We start from the raw sequence: 15,049 nt of genomic DNA, 5'->3' as shown, positions 1-15,049 counted from the left end.
GGCAGCGGACAAGATGACGGCGCCCATGGAGCGCACGTTGTGGGGTCGGGACAAGATGGCGGCGCCCATGGAACGCACATGGCGGTGGGGGATGAAGATGGCGACACCCATGGAGTGCACGTGGCGGGGCGATGAAAGATGGCGGCGCCCACTGATCGCACGTGGGGTCGGGGAAGCGGACGGCAGGGCCCATTGTGCGATCGGCTGAGGGGAGGGGGGGAACGGGGGCATGATAGCGGCAACCGTCTGGGACTGACACACCGCTGCAAAGTGGCCTTTCTTGCCACAAGCTTTGCAGGTCGTGGTGCGGGCCGGGCAGTGCTGGCGGGGATGCTTCTGCTGACCGCAGAAGTAACAGCGGGGACCCCCAGGGAGCACGGTGCGGCGAGCAGCGCAGGTGTAGTGCGCGGGGCGGCTGCTGGGGGAGCCGGTTGCGGGGTCCACGAGGGGTAGGACGGGTGGGCCTGGGGGGCCGTTTGCGGGGTCCACGAGGAGTAGGACGGGTGGGCCGAGTGGCTAGCGGAGTAAGATCGCGCACTATGGGAGGCGGCCGTCATTGAAAGCGCCAGAGTCTTTGTGGCCGCGAGGTCGATGGCGGCCCCTTCCAGCAGTCGTTGCCGGATGGGGTCCGATGCAATGCCTGTAACAAAGGCATCGCGCATGAGTAAATCCGAATGTTCCGCGGCTGTGAGGGCCCGGCAGTCGCAGTCTCGTACCAGAGGTATAAGGGCCCTCCAGAAGTCCTCAATCGACTCACCCGGCTGCTGGACGTGAGTAGAGAGTAGATGTCTCGCAAACAGGGTGTTCGTCTACTGTGCATTGTTCTCCTTGAGCAGTTCCATAGCTCTGGCGTAGTCAGGCGCATCTTGAATTAGTGGAAAGACACTGGAGCTAAGTCTTGAGTACAGGAGTTGTCTTTTTTGAGCCTCCGTCGGGGGAGGGTCCGCTGAAGAGATGTAGACCTCGAAGTCTGCAAGCCAGTGAACAAAGCCTTTCCTGGCGTGAGGCGACTGCGGATCCAGCTGCAGATGGTCAGGCTTGATCCTGATGTCCATGGTGTAAGGAAAATCACACAGCAATAAATTGTGGCGCTAACCATTGCACACAAAGACTCGAGGCATGTACAATCGAGACTTTATTGCTGTGTGATGCTATTCCTCCGGCGGCAGCTGTAGAATAGGATCTCAGTGACTCACACGCATATTTATACACAAGCTCCCTGTGGGCGGAGCTAGCCGGCAGGGGCTTACCGAAGGAACCTGTATTACAGGTACAGCCATACATCCCCCTACTGCAAGTACACATATCTACAGTGGTTATATCACCACAGAGGACCACGGAGCTAGGCCAAACAGCCCAACTGTTTGGGTGAACTGGTGTTTGTGCTCCACACACGCCTGCCCTTACTGCACCCCGCCCTTTCCTGTAACCCTATCTGTGTATTCCTGTAGTCCTTTGCCCCCATCCATATTGCTCAAGTTGAAAATGGCGCCTCAGAAATTGGAACGCACTGCTTCCCGAACATTTTGTTTATCCTTCTGCTGTAGAAAGGAGACCAGGCAAAATTGTTTTTGCACATACGAGTTAGGCTTTTAGTCCTGGCCAGTACGGAGTCCAAGAAAAGTCTAAAGATAACTCAAAAGAGGTGAAGCTTTAAGAGTTGGGGATTGGCGGAGCAAAGAAGGCTGCCCTGGTAGCACGGTGGCACAGTGATTAGCACTACTGCCTCAAAGCGCCAGGGACCCGGGTTCAATTCCGGCCTCGGGTGACTGTGTGGAGTTTGCACGTTCTCCCCGTGTCTGTGTGGGTTTAATCCGGGTCTTCTGGTTTCCTCCCATACTCCGGAAGATGTGCAGGTTAGGTGGATTGGCTGTGCTAAATTTCCCCTTAGTGTCCAAAGTTGGGCAGGTTAGGTGGGATTACGGGGAAAGAATGTGAGTTAGTTGGCTCTAGAGATGATAGATGCACGGGTTATGGATTTCAACAGAGAGTGTGGATGCAGTCAGGCAGGAGGAGAGTGCAGTGACTGTGGCTGCAGCAGAACAAAAGAGGAAGTTCAGGAGATATTTGACACCAGCCATATCGGCAAAGACACGAGCAAGAGTTGCCTGAAGTATGAAACTGTCCTTCAGTTGGTCGAGACACTGCATCATTTTCTGATGCAGTCCATATTTCTGCTGCCATTAATTGTCATACAGAACACAGAGAGAGCAATGTTTACCAAAAAAAGCAGAGGGACTGCAGATGTGAAATAAAAATGGAATTGACCCTCTCGAGCTGCTTGGGCCTGGCAGCAATTGAGCAGTGAAAACACGTGAAGGATTGTGTGCCGAAACTTTATCAGCAATGGAAGCAGAGAAATCAATCAACCCCGTTGCTAAAGTGAAGAAAAATTAGAGAATCAAACCTAATTTCCCAAGGCTTCTGCTCTCCTTTCCTTCAACAATAGTGGAAGCCATCCTTGTTGTCAACCTCCATTCCTCTCCATTCCAGATTAATTCAGTGATTTTCCCACCCTCATTGATTGTTATTGTTTTAACACCTTTTATTTCAATGCAGTGACTTCCAGCAGCATTTCAAAAGGTCTGGTTAGGCATATATCATAGAATCAGAGTATCCTAGAATCCCTACAGTGCAAAAGGAGGCCATTGGGTTAATCATTTCTGCACTGACCCTCTGAAAGAGCACCCTAACCTAGGCCCACCCTCTGTCCTATCCCCATAACCCCACCTACCCTTTGGACACTGAGGGGCAATCTACCTAACCTGCATATCTTTAGACCAGAGATCCCTCATTTTCATCTTTTCCTCACAAGAACAGGATCTGACAGAGCATCTGCATTCAAAAAGTTAACCTGAATTTCCTCTTCATGAAACACACCCACAATGGCTCTAGAACGGTTCCAACCAATCAGAACCCCGAGGAAGGCTGCTAATAATGCTAAATACCTGCCTGGCCTGCTCATGGCGCAAGTTCCCCACAAATCCTGCAATGTTTCCACATGGGAGCAACGGGATGCTGGAAATCCGCCATCCACGGGAAGTGTTTTAAACTCGCCCGCAATCCTATCATTTTGCTGTAAATGGGAAGGAAGTAATAAAAACATAAGTAAGATTTACTCAGCAGGATTTACTCCTAATTAAATTAGCTTTTGCCGGCTTGTATGCAGTTGTTTCACTGATCGCTGGTGGGTTGATATTGTGTTAGATTCTTGCATACACATCTCCTATTGATTTCTTCTTAATCCGCCCATTTGGTCGAAGAGTTTCTTCCAGTTACTACGCAGATCCTAACAACATTTGCGCATTATTGTGTCCCATTCAGCCTCTGTTGGCTTCCCTCCACTTTGGCGAAAGCAAAGGATTTTGTAGGGTCCCGTAAGCACTGCTGGCGGCCTTTCACATCATTTTCTTAATTAAAAAGAAAGTGAGGAGGTACTTGTGTTCATAAAAGAGCCTTTCATGACTCTGGAATGCCTCAAGAAGCTTTACAGCCAAGGAAATACTTCTGAAGTTAAATTACGTCTGTGCCGGAGGAAACGCTGTGGCCAATTTAGGCACAGCAAGCCCCCACAAACAGTAATGTGATCTTTTATGCCCACCTCAAAGGGCAGACAGGACCTTGGTTTAAATCTTGTCTGAAAGACAGCACCACCAACATCGGATTTTACAGCACAGGAAGAGGCCTGGATCGTGTCTGCGCCAACCATCACATACCCATCATTTCTAAACCCATTTTCCAGCACTTGGCTCCGTAGCCTTGTGTGCTATGGCATTTCAAGTGCTCATCTAAATGCTTCTTAAATGCTGTGAGGTTTCCTGTCTCCACCACCCTTTCAGGCAGAAAGAGTTCCAGATTCCCACCACCCTCTGGGTGAAAAAACTTTCCCTCTAAATCTCCTGCCCATTACCTTAAATCTATGCCCCCTGGTTATTGACCCCTTTACAAAGGGGAAACATTTATTTTTATCTACCCTATCTATGTCCCTCATAATTTTGTACACCTCAATTGGATCCCCCCCCCCCCCCCCCCCCCCCCCCCCCCCCCAAGCCTTCTTTGCTCCAAGGAAAGCAACCCCAACCTATCCAGTCTCTCTGCATAGCTGAAATACTTGAGCCCAGGCAACATCTCCTCTGCACCCTTTCTAGTACAATCACATCCTTCTTATAGTGTGGTGGCCAGAACTGCACACAGTACTCTGGCTGTGACCTAATGGGTGTTTTATACAGCTCCATCATACTCTCCTGCCTTTTATATTTGATGCCTCAGTTAATAAAGGCAAGTATCTTGTATGTCTTTTTAACCACCTTATCCACCTGTCCTTCCTTCAGGGATCTTTGGGCACGCACCCTATGTTCCTTTGTACTTCCTAGCATCCTACTGTTCATTGTGTATTTCCTTGCCTTGTTAGTCCTCGCAAAATGCATCATCTCCAACAGTGTGGCATTCCTTCATTGCACAAGAGCACAAGTCTATACTTTGTAAATAGTAAATAAATTTCTAAATGTAGCCCTAGTTAATCCTCCTTTTGAAAGAATGCAGCTTAGCCAGCTTCAGGCAGTACACTTCTCTGTTTCCCCCAGTGCTAGATCTGGACATGTCTCTGAGTTTGAAGAAGACAATGCATACTCCAGTTTATTGAGATCACCAAAGGAATCAATAGAAAGTCTGTTGACGTCATCAAAATAAAGGTCAATTAAGTATTGATAACCTATCTCTAAATGTCATTTAGTAAATATTGTGTTATATATCATTATTTTCTTTCTATTTATAATTTATTGAAGTTCATGCATATACTGTGCACTTCCTGAATATGTTTTTGATTTAATTTATTATTGTCACATGTATTAATATACAGTGAAAAGTATTGTTTCTTGCATGCTGTACAAACAATGCATACCGTACATAGGGAAGGAAGGAGAGACTGCAGAATATAATGTTACAGTTATAGCAAGGTGTAGAGAAAAGATCAACTTAATACGAGGTAGGTCCATTCAAAAGTCTGATTGCAGTTGGGAAGAAGCTATTCTTGAGTCGGTTGGTACGTGACTTCAAACTTTGGTATCTTTTTCCTGATGGAAGAAGGTGGAAGAGAGTATGTCCAGGGTGCGTGGGGTCCTTAATTATGCTGGCTGTCTTTCTGAGGCAGCGGGTATTATAGATAGAGTCAATGGATGGGAGGCTGGTTTGCGTGATGGACTGGGCTACATTCATGACCTTTTGTAGTTTCCTGCGGTCTTGGGCAGAGCAGGCTCCATACCAAGCTGTGATACAACCAGAAAGAATACTTTCTATGGTGCATCTGTAGAAGTTGGTGAGGGTCGTAGCTGGCATGCCAAATTTCCGTAGTCTTCTGAAAAAGTAGAGTCGTTGGTGGGCTTTCTTAACTATAGTGTCAGCATGGGGGACCAGGACAGGCTGTTGGTGATCTGTACATCTAAAAACGTGAAGCTCTCGACCCTTTCTACTTCGTTCCCATTGATGGAGACAGGGGCATGTTCTCCACTACGCTTCCTGAAGTCGATGGCCATCTCCTTCATTTTGTTGACTTTGAGGGAGAGATTATTGTCATTGCACCAGTTCACCAGATTCTCTATCTCATTCCTGTACTCTGTCTCCTTCTGGTACATCTTCTCTAAAAGCATTTGTTATAAACATCCCATTATTATAAAATCCTTTAACTCCTAGTGAATGACTCAGGATATCAGGGGACCAGTAGCATATTGGTGGTCTTACTAGATGAGTAGTCCAGAGACAGGAGTTCAAATCTCACCACAGATACTCTGGAGAATTTAGTAAATTTAATAAATCTGGAATTAAATACGTCTCATTAGTAATAATGATGGAACCAGGAATGAAAGTCTTAAAGGCCGGAGATATGTTTATCCAAGCTGGTGTAGAGAAGTGGGCTTCGCTTGAACATTATAGATGATAGGCTGTGAGAGATGTTGCAGAGTACCTAAGGCATTAATGGTGGCGAAGTATGGGGAAGACAGTGGCATTGTGGTAATTTCACTGGACTGGTAATCCAGAGTACATGGGTTCAAATCCCACCATGACAGCTGGTGGAATTTAAATTCAGTTATGACATTTAAATTCAGTTAATAAATAAAAGGGCATCAGGGATACCCATAATTTTCAAAAAGTCAGCAATGGTGATGTTGTTTAATGTCAAGGAGATATGACTGCTCAGAAGGACATGACCCGTGTTACGACACCTTGGGTGAATGCACAGTCAATGAGGGTTTTTACACTTTGACCGACCTGGCTGGAGACATTTACGGCAGAAGTTGCTTCCGCAGGCTAGCTTGGAGCATTCAGACCGCCCGGCCGAGAACTGATGGAGAGAGCCTAGAGTGGCTGTGTTCTGCTTCCTCGGATTTCACAGAACTGAGACAAAAAAGAGCTTGCTTCTTCTGCTCCAGAATCTTCCGCAAGGCTCCACCAATGCCAATCGTGAATCCGTCACAGGCCCAATTTCAAACGAGCTAATTGGCTGCTGGCCAAGTCCATCAACATGGCATCACGGAGCATCAAGGGGAGACTTCGGCCAGTACATTAGACCATTGGGTGTTTTCAGTTTGACCACAGTCTGCAGGTTTAAAACAAAATCTGTAATGTTGCAGGGGCAAGATTAAAAGAGAAACACAAAACAGACAAGGATTTGAACCAGTTTCTTAACGTGGCACGACTGTGATGCAGTATTATGGTCCTGCTGAAAACTGGCACTGTCTTTGTTATCTGTTATGTCAGCTGAATGTTGTGATATTACCAGTGAACAGCTCTACTCCTTACCTTATGACAGAGGGAAATAAATCGATGTAGCACGTGTCCAGTGAATATCTGCACAATTTGTTCCAATTGCTAAGCAATAGAAAAGATCAATCATTGCTAGGATTATTGCTAGGTGTTCAGCTGATCTGGAGTCAGGCATTTATCTCAGGATTTTGTACAAAGTGACCTGGGTTTGCTTATGGGGACCTCTTTCCCCAGAGTGACTGAGTGAGCAGTGGCACTAAAGAGTCAGGCCAACTTAGCAACTAAATATCACAACTATGCTACAATCCTCAGGTGACCTTGTGAGTGATGCCACAAAGTGTGTTAAAGACATCGAGTGGCAGCTAGTTACTGCACTGCACTGTTTTCTCCACCGTGATAGATTGAACTTCTGAAAATAATTTCACCTCTAGTGTGGTTAGGAACTATGAACAACACTTGATCGGCTTTTGTGTTTCTGCCTGCCGCATGTTTAGGATTTCAGATTACAAACCTTGGGGAAACTTTAGGACAATCTGGAATCCTCAGGTTCCATTTCAAGGTTAGCGTCCCTGTCTGCTTATTAGAGCTGGATCGTTAAGGTGAGTTACGTCAAGAACTATTTCTTTGCTCAAAGGCTAGTGGAAATCTGGAACACTCTTCCTTCAAAAAAGCTGTTGAGGCAATGAAAAATCTCTAAAAAATGGAGAGGGATTAAGGGTAACAGAACCAAAGCAGCACATGAAGTACATAACACACTTGGATGTTGGACCAACTTCAACGACCCTGCTCCTGGCCCTATGCCTAACTACGTCCCACAATCTTTCTACCTGTGATGGTGATACGTGATACTTTGCTTAATGTCTCCCCTGATGCTCCCCTTCCCTTTTCAGGATATGAAACTGATGTTCTCTCGGGCTGTGAGATGCAAATAGACAATAGAGCTATCATACAGGCTGCCCTGCTAGAATAAGATGGTGGCAGAATGGCCTTTCGTCACTGGAATTTCTTAAATTCTTAAACCGAGGTTCGGGTTACAGCACAGGGTTTAACTTCCTGCTGAAGCACAGTAGTCAATATACTTGCATAAAGTTTCATTTGTGTGCATTTTTCACAAGGTTATCCTATTTATTTTAATTGCTTTTTGCTGCATGAATTAAAGTAGCAAAGAGGTTCTGAACCAATAGGATTTTAGAGGGAATGAACCCCTCTTTGCCTGGAGTAGCTAGTCAGCTCAAAAATACATCCTGACACCAAGACACACTATGTTACTGCAATGTTTCCAAAGCTCACAGCTTAACCTGTTTGAAGCTTGATGGGGCAACTTTTAGTGTGGGCAGCTCACTTTTGCTGTGTCCCATGGTGCTCCAGACATGCTCTCAGTGATTGACTCAATGAGACCAATCACATACATCGTTCTGCCTGACTGACACACTGTGGCAATTCATTATTTTTACCTGACTGAGGTGATGAGCCAATCACATTCAGCATTCTGCCTGGCTCATTTGGGGAACTAGGTCCTGTTTGCAGCATGTGGATACAATAAACTGTTGGACTACCATCCATCCAATATGGCTGGCTGGCTGGCTGACTGGACCAGTATTTAACGGAGGCGTGCAATCTGCTAGCTCTTACTCACAGCCCAGGCTTTGCTATTTATTTCTGGAAATAGAGTGGTGGCTCTACTTGGAAAGGGGAGTTTAAAAGGCTTTGCTGAGAATTGGCTGTTCAATATCTTATCAGCAAAGAAGCTCCTTTGGGGGACAGGCTGTTCATTGTCTCCCAAACGAGAAGAAGCGGATGATGAAAGGTTAATCCAATCCTATTGAGAAGCTGCCTTCTGTCTGTTTATAAATAGGAAGAGATTGCGTTGCAGAACAAGTTGTCATTTGTCTCATCGTAAGTGGCTGCACAGGAGGGAAAAGATTCCCTCTACTCCTGGAAATAGCAATCCGGCACCTCACTTTCCCGTTGGAGGAAGAGGGCCTCATATCGAATGGCAAGTGGGGATGTCTCTGCTCTGCCTCCCCCCAATTCCCTTCCATGCCTGAAAGCTAAGCTTTAGTCGCACTATGGTTGCCCCCTCACTTCCCAGCCAGAAGAATGGTTGGTTCAGGCCCCAGTCCAGAGCCTTGCGCGCGCTATCTTGACTGACACTTCAGTGCAATGCTGAGGGAATGCTGCTCTGTCAGAGCTGCCATCCCTCAGAAGGGATATTAAACCAAGGTCCTGTCTGCTCTCGCTCTTAAATTGACATCAAAAAAATTACATGGCCGGTATTCTCCGATCCCGCGTCCAAGTTCTGATGCCGCCGTCAAAAACGGTGTGAGGCACTCCGGCGTCAACAGGCCTCCAGGCCCAGGTATTCACAAATTCCAAGGGGCTAGTTTGGTGCTGGAGTGGTGTCCGCTGCTCCGGCGCTCAAAAGACGACGTGCCACGGCCGTCGCGCGTTCGCGCATGCGCGCCACGGCTAGAGCGGGTCTGCGCATGAGCTTGGGTTCCTGTCTCCACGCCAGACCCCGGGCAATATGGCAGAGCCCTACAGGGGCGCAGTGCAAAGGAACATAGGCCCCCCCATGGAAATAGCCCACCTGCCGATCGGTAGGCACCGATCGCGGGCCAGGCCACCGTGAAGCCCCCCCCCGGAGTCGCATCACCCCCCCCCCCCCCCCCACCAAGATGGCCCCCACAGCCAGAACTCCAAAGTCCCACCCGGAAGGACCAAACGTAACCTATGTCGGCGGGACTCGGCCAAACTCAGCGGGCACTCGGCGTTTCAAGGGCCCCCGACCGGCGCGGCGGCGATCCCGAGGGTGCCCGAGAATTAGATCCGGAGGATCGGCGGGCGGGCGTTGGAGCGACGTGGCGCGATTCTCGACCCCCCTCCCCCCCCCATGATTCTCCGACCCTCAGTCCGAAAAGGTTAACCTCTTATTCCCAAACTATGATCCCTAATTCTGGACTGCTCCACCAGTGGGAGTCTACCCTGGCTAATCCTGTGAGAATTTGTAAGTTTCAATGAGACCCCCCTCACACTCTTCTAAACTCCAATGAATATAATCCTAACCGACTTCGTCTCTTCTCATAAGATAGTCCCAACATCCCAGAAATCAGCCCGGTAAACCTTTGCTGCTCTCCCTCGATAGCAAGAACGTCTTTCCTCAGATAGGAGAAGAAAACTGGATACAATGCTCCAGGTGTGCAATAGCACCCTGCTATTTGTGGATTCCTGATTTGTGCAGTTTGGCTGTTGTGTATCCTACATGAAAACTGTGACTTTCATCAAGTGTCTTGGGGCAGTTTTAGTTATGAAACTCGTTCTATAAGTGCAAGGCTTTCTTTATGACAACTCTTTCTATGAAAAGATAGATAGTGAGTGTCATCATCACAACCACCTGTGCCCAGCCCTGTCGTCACCTGGCAACCACATTGTGGTGATGTGTCTGTGCACAGTTCTGTATATAGTTAGTAATGCGACTTCCAACCAGCTGGGGGTGATAGAGATCCATCACGTGACTCAAGACACCTGTCCGTTGGTAGCAAGACGTACAAGACGACAGTCGCACTCAGAGTATCTCCAGGAGAATTCACTGAATTCATTTAGTAGCCATCGTCTGTATAGTAGTTCCTTAGTTATTTTTTCCATGTGTTTATTTTTATTTTTTTTTGTAAATTTAGAGTACCCAATTCATTTTTTTTCAATAAAGGGGCAATTTAGCATGACCAATCCACCTACCCTGCACATCTTTGGTTTGAGGGGGCGAAACCCACGCAAACACTGGGAGAATGTGCAAACTCCACACGGACAGTAACCCAGAATCGAACCTGGAACCTCGGCGCCGTGAGGCAGCAATGCTAACCACTGCACCACATTGCTGTCCTCCACCTGTTTATTAATAAATTATCTTTATAGTTAATCAGCTATATGTTCTGTGTACATCATTACAACAGTTACATCACGGAGCACAACGTGCATGAGCATTTCCTAGCAGGGGTCACCGACTGCTGTGGACAACTGTCAGGGTCCTCACCAGTGCATCGGCAACCAGATAACTGAACACGGACCATGAACTTGGGATCTTCTAGAATGACAAAGTAGCCTGTACCTATCAGGGGTGCTGGTTCCCAGCTGCAAATGGGATGAGGTGGGTGAAGTGACTGGATGAAGTAGAGGGATGGATTCCCACTCATAAATTAAGGATTGGCTGAGCTGTCCCTGATTTCATGGAGGCTCCAAATCTTAGTTAAATCCCTTGAAAAGTGCAAGGTTACGTGATAGCAATGATCATAAATATAAAGAGGGAGCCGGTACTGCCTAATAAGGCACACATTCCGCTGTAATCCTTGACCCACCTAAAGCATGGTTTGTGTTCTGAGAGATTCCCTTGGTGTTGAGTCAAATGAGGGTAAACTCATGAGTATGGTCTGGCTAGGTTTGTCAGCTCTGCTGGCTTTTATTTCAGAAGAGGTAGCCTGAGGCACCCAATAATTCTTCAGGTCCCATTGATCTCACTTGAATACTTGTTGTTTAAATTGCTAAAATTGCCAACCTTCAACAAACTCTGCCAGAAAGCAGAATAAATAACTGAGATGCCTTTCTGACAGCTTAGGTAATCCGTACTGGTGATGGGGTGGGATAAGGATACAGTGAGGCGTGATGTCTGGCTCGTAACAGGGAATAAAAAGAGAAAATGCTAGAAATATTCAGGTCAGGCAACATCTGTAGATGAGGCAACAGAGTTAACGATACCCTGAAAGCGTTTGATACTCCCGACATTAAGGTTCAACAAATAATTGTCCTCCCTTACATTGATGCGTGCACAGCAGTCTTGTGTTAACTCAATGGTCTTACTTCATGGGCAGAATTTAATGCTCTCCCCTAAGGCATGGTTTGGTGGTGGGGAGGGCATTTAATCGGGCGGAAGGTTAATGGGTTGTGACCCTGCCACCTTCCCACCTCTGCCACAAAGGTTATCCTGTGCCACTGCCAATTAAACACCCTTATATGTGTAATTACTGCCCAGTTCAAGGCCTCATCCTGCTGCCACTGGTTACTCTCTCTCAGCGGCAGGCAGGGGCTTGCCATGTGGGAAGCCAAAAAAACTATGTCGGAGGTTGCTTGCAGACTTCTTTCATTCAAAGGCGCTCAGTCTCTTGAACAAGGGATCTGACAATTTGAAAGGTGGGCCCACTGAGAGCCACTTCCTTGCCCTTACTGCCAGCCCCATCTCACCATCAGTCAACTGTGGCTTGTCTCCCTCAGCCACCCTGGTTGTTGGGCAGATACATTATTGGTAGCAGCCACCACTCCCCAGGGTTGCCGCAATAATGGATTAACATAGAGGAGTTATAGGGCCACTGGTAAAAGTCACCATAATGCAGCTGCTGGGCTGGAAAAAATGCAGCTTAACTGGCAGACGGGTGCATGGCAAAGGCAACCAAACCAGGCTGCACAATAGCACAGTGGTTAGCACTGTTGCTTCACAGCTCCAGGGTCCCAAGTTTGATTCCAGACTTGGGTCACTGTCTGTTTAGAGTCTGCACGTTCTCCCTGTGTCCGCGTGACTTTCTTCCGAGTGCTCCGGTTTCCTCCCACAAATCCCGAAAGATATGCTATTAGGTAATTTGGACATTCTGAATTCTCCCTCCGTGTACCCGAACAGACGCCGAAGTGTGGCGACTGGGGGCTTTTCATAGTAACTTCATTGCAGTGTTAATATAAGCCTACTTGGACAATAAAGATTATTAAATTAAATTAAATTTATTAACCATCGAACATCAATATGGGTGTCGGAATGGACTGGGGGAGGGGTGTAAATGTTGGGCAGGATTCTTGTGTGTCGGGAGTGTGCGGAGCCGTGTGCTGGGAGTGTGCGGGGCCGCGCACCAGGAATGTGCGGGGCTGGGCACCGGGAGTGTGTGGGGCCGGGCACCGGGAGTGTGCGGTGCCGCGCACCAGGAATGTGCGGGGCTGGGCACCGGGAGTGTGTGGGGCCGGGCACCGGGAGTGTGCAGTGCCGCGCGCCGGGAGTGTGCGGTGCCGCGCGCCGGGAGTGTGCGGGGCTGGGCGCCGGGAGTGTGCGGGGCTGGGCGCCGGGAGTGTGCGGTGCCGCGCGCCGGGAGTGTGCGGGGCTGGGCGCCGGGAGTGTGCGGGGCTGGGAGTGTGCGGGGTCGGGTGCTGGGAGTGTGCGAGGCCAGGAGTGTGCGGGGTCGGGTGCCGGGAGTGTTCGAGGCCGGGGGAGTGCGAGGCCGGGAGTGTGCGGGGTCGGGCTTGGGAGTGTGCGGGTTGGGCGGCGGGAGTGTGCGGGGTCGGGCGCCGGGAGTGTGCGGGGTCGGGCGGCGGGAGTGTGCGGGGTCGGGCGCCGGGAGTGTGCGGGGTCGGGCGGCGGGAGTGTGCGGGGCCGGGCGCCGGGAGCGTGCTGGGCCGGGCGCCGGGAGTGTGCAGTGCCGCGCGCCGGGAGTGTGCGGGGTCGGAGGCCGGGAGTGTGCGGGGTCGGGTGCCGGGAGTGTGCAAGGCCGGGAGTGTGCGAGGCCGGGAGTGTGCGGGGTCGGAGGCCGGGAGTGTGCGGGGTCGGAGGCCGGGAGTGTGCGGGGTCGGGTGCCGGGAGTGTGCGAGGCCGGGAGTGTGCGAGGCCGGGAGTGTGCGGGGCCGGGCGCCGGGAGCATGCTGGGCTGGGCGCCGGGAGTGTGCTGGGCCATGTTCTGGGGGCCCCGTCTCTGTTTTACGCAGAGTCTCTTGCATTTATTTTGTTGGGTAGGTTGCTCAGTACCAGCACATGTGCAATGATATGAAAATGGTGACCCAAATCTCTTGCTCGAGAAGGTCAATATGAGAAATACAAATCATTTTCCCCACCTATGCCAGCAATGATCAGAAAGGATAGTTCTGCAGGACTTTTACTTCTGGAGGTAGCAACAAAAATGTGTGGTTTTTCTGGGTTGTCTATCCTGGTTGAAAGGTACTGAGAAATATGAGTCTAAAATCACTTTGACTTGGGTGGGGTGATCTTTCCAGGGGCCGACGCAGACTTGATGGGCCGGGTGGACTCCTTCTGCACTGAAAATCCTATGATTCTGATTCACTAATGATTTGGACTTTCCTTCCATGAAAGAATAGGTCCTTCCTGTTACTGATGTTCTCTCCTTTTCTTTCCCTTCAGCTCCTCCAAGGTTCATGAAAGTTCCCAGTGACCAGATTGGCGTTTCAGGAGGCGTGGCATCGTTTGTTTGTCAGGCGACAGGATCCCCCAAACCTCGAGTCACGTGGAACAAGAAAGGAAAGCGAGTGAGCTCCCAGCGTTTTGAGGTACGTATCCGCACTGATTAGTGGATGATTTCTGACAAGTGCAGGTACGAAGCAATTAATAATGATCCCAGAATGTAATAGGTCGCCAAGACTACATTCTTTCAACTCAAACACAGGAGTTTCAGTACCGCCCAATCAGACTGCCTTCCCTTATCATTGATGTGGGTGCTGATTACTAGCCTGAGCTCTAGGGATCGACGTTTGATATCCAATGTAGAATCTCAGCAAAAAATAAACAACTTATATTTATGTAATGCTTTTAATGTGATGAAACGTCCTAAGGCGTTTTTCAGGAGCATTACCAAAGAAAGTATGACACCGAGGCAATAAAGGAGATATGAGGCCAGGTGACTAAAATCTTGGTCAAAGAGGTAGGTTTTAAGAAGTATCTTAAAGGCGGAAAGTGAGATAGAGGGGCGGAAGAAGGAACCTCTAGGGCCTAAACAACTGAAGGCCTGGCCATCGATGATGCGATTATTGTTATCAGTGAACTCAGTCCCTCCTGCAGTAGACTTTTTGACATGGATTCACGTGTAATGCTTTAACAATAAAGATTTGTTTTTCAACATTTTCTACCATTGTCTCTCAAAACTGGAACACATAGATCCAAAACATGAATCACTGTCTCTTTGAAAAGTCTTGATTTTTCACACCACCTATCTACCATGCCAGGTCTCCTCGCAGCTAGATCATTCCGTGGTGTCATCAGTTGGGAGTGACCGATGTCCCATTGTGTGTCTCCAGCTGCAAGGAAAGTCAACTTTGGACTAACTGAGAGTCAGCACTGAGTCATTCCCTGGTCAAGAGATTCTGAGATGGCTGTCATGGCAACTGTCAATAGTCATGGGCCCGACTGACAATTGACTTCGCAGGGGCCTTATTAACAGGCAGTGAGTAGGGGATGTGAACCGGGCCAATTTTATATCCAGGGAACCAGCAGGATGTTTCATCATTCGGGTTTTGAATGTTTGAGCTGCTCGTTTGG

At 48.8% G+C, this 15,049-nt stretch overlaps 1 protein-coding gene across 36 annotated transcripts in view; it reads left to right on the top strand.

Annotated features, from left to right (window-relative positions):
* LOC119952981 (receptor-type tyrosine-protein phosphatase S-like) overlaps window positions 1-15,049 on the top strand; it is a 561,150-nt gene that overhangs the window by 212,784 nt on the left and 333,317 nt on the right. For all 36 annotated transcript variants that reach the window (XM_038776673.1, XM_038776700.1, XM_038776702.1 and 33 more), the window contains one exon: window positions 13,919-14,064. In XM_038776673.1, the coding sequence (XP_038632601.1) occupies window positions 13,919-14,064 (146 nt within the window). The remainder of the gene's footprint in view (window positions 1-13,918; window positions 14,065-15,049) is intronic.

This window comes from Scyliorhinus canicula, chromosome 18 (genome assembly GCF_902713615.1).
Source record: "Scyliorhinus canicula chromosome 18, sScyCan1.1, whole genome shotgun sequence".
Taxonomy (NCBI): Eukaryota; Metazoa; Chordata; class Chondrichthyes; order Carcharhiniformes; family Scyliorhinidae; genus Scyliorhinus; species Scyliorhinus canicula.
Note: the sequence above shows the minus strand (reverse complement) of the source record. Positions and strands in the feature narration are given on the sequence as shown.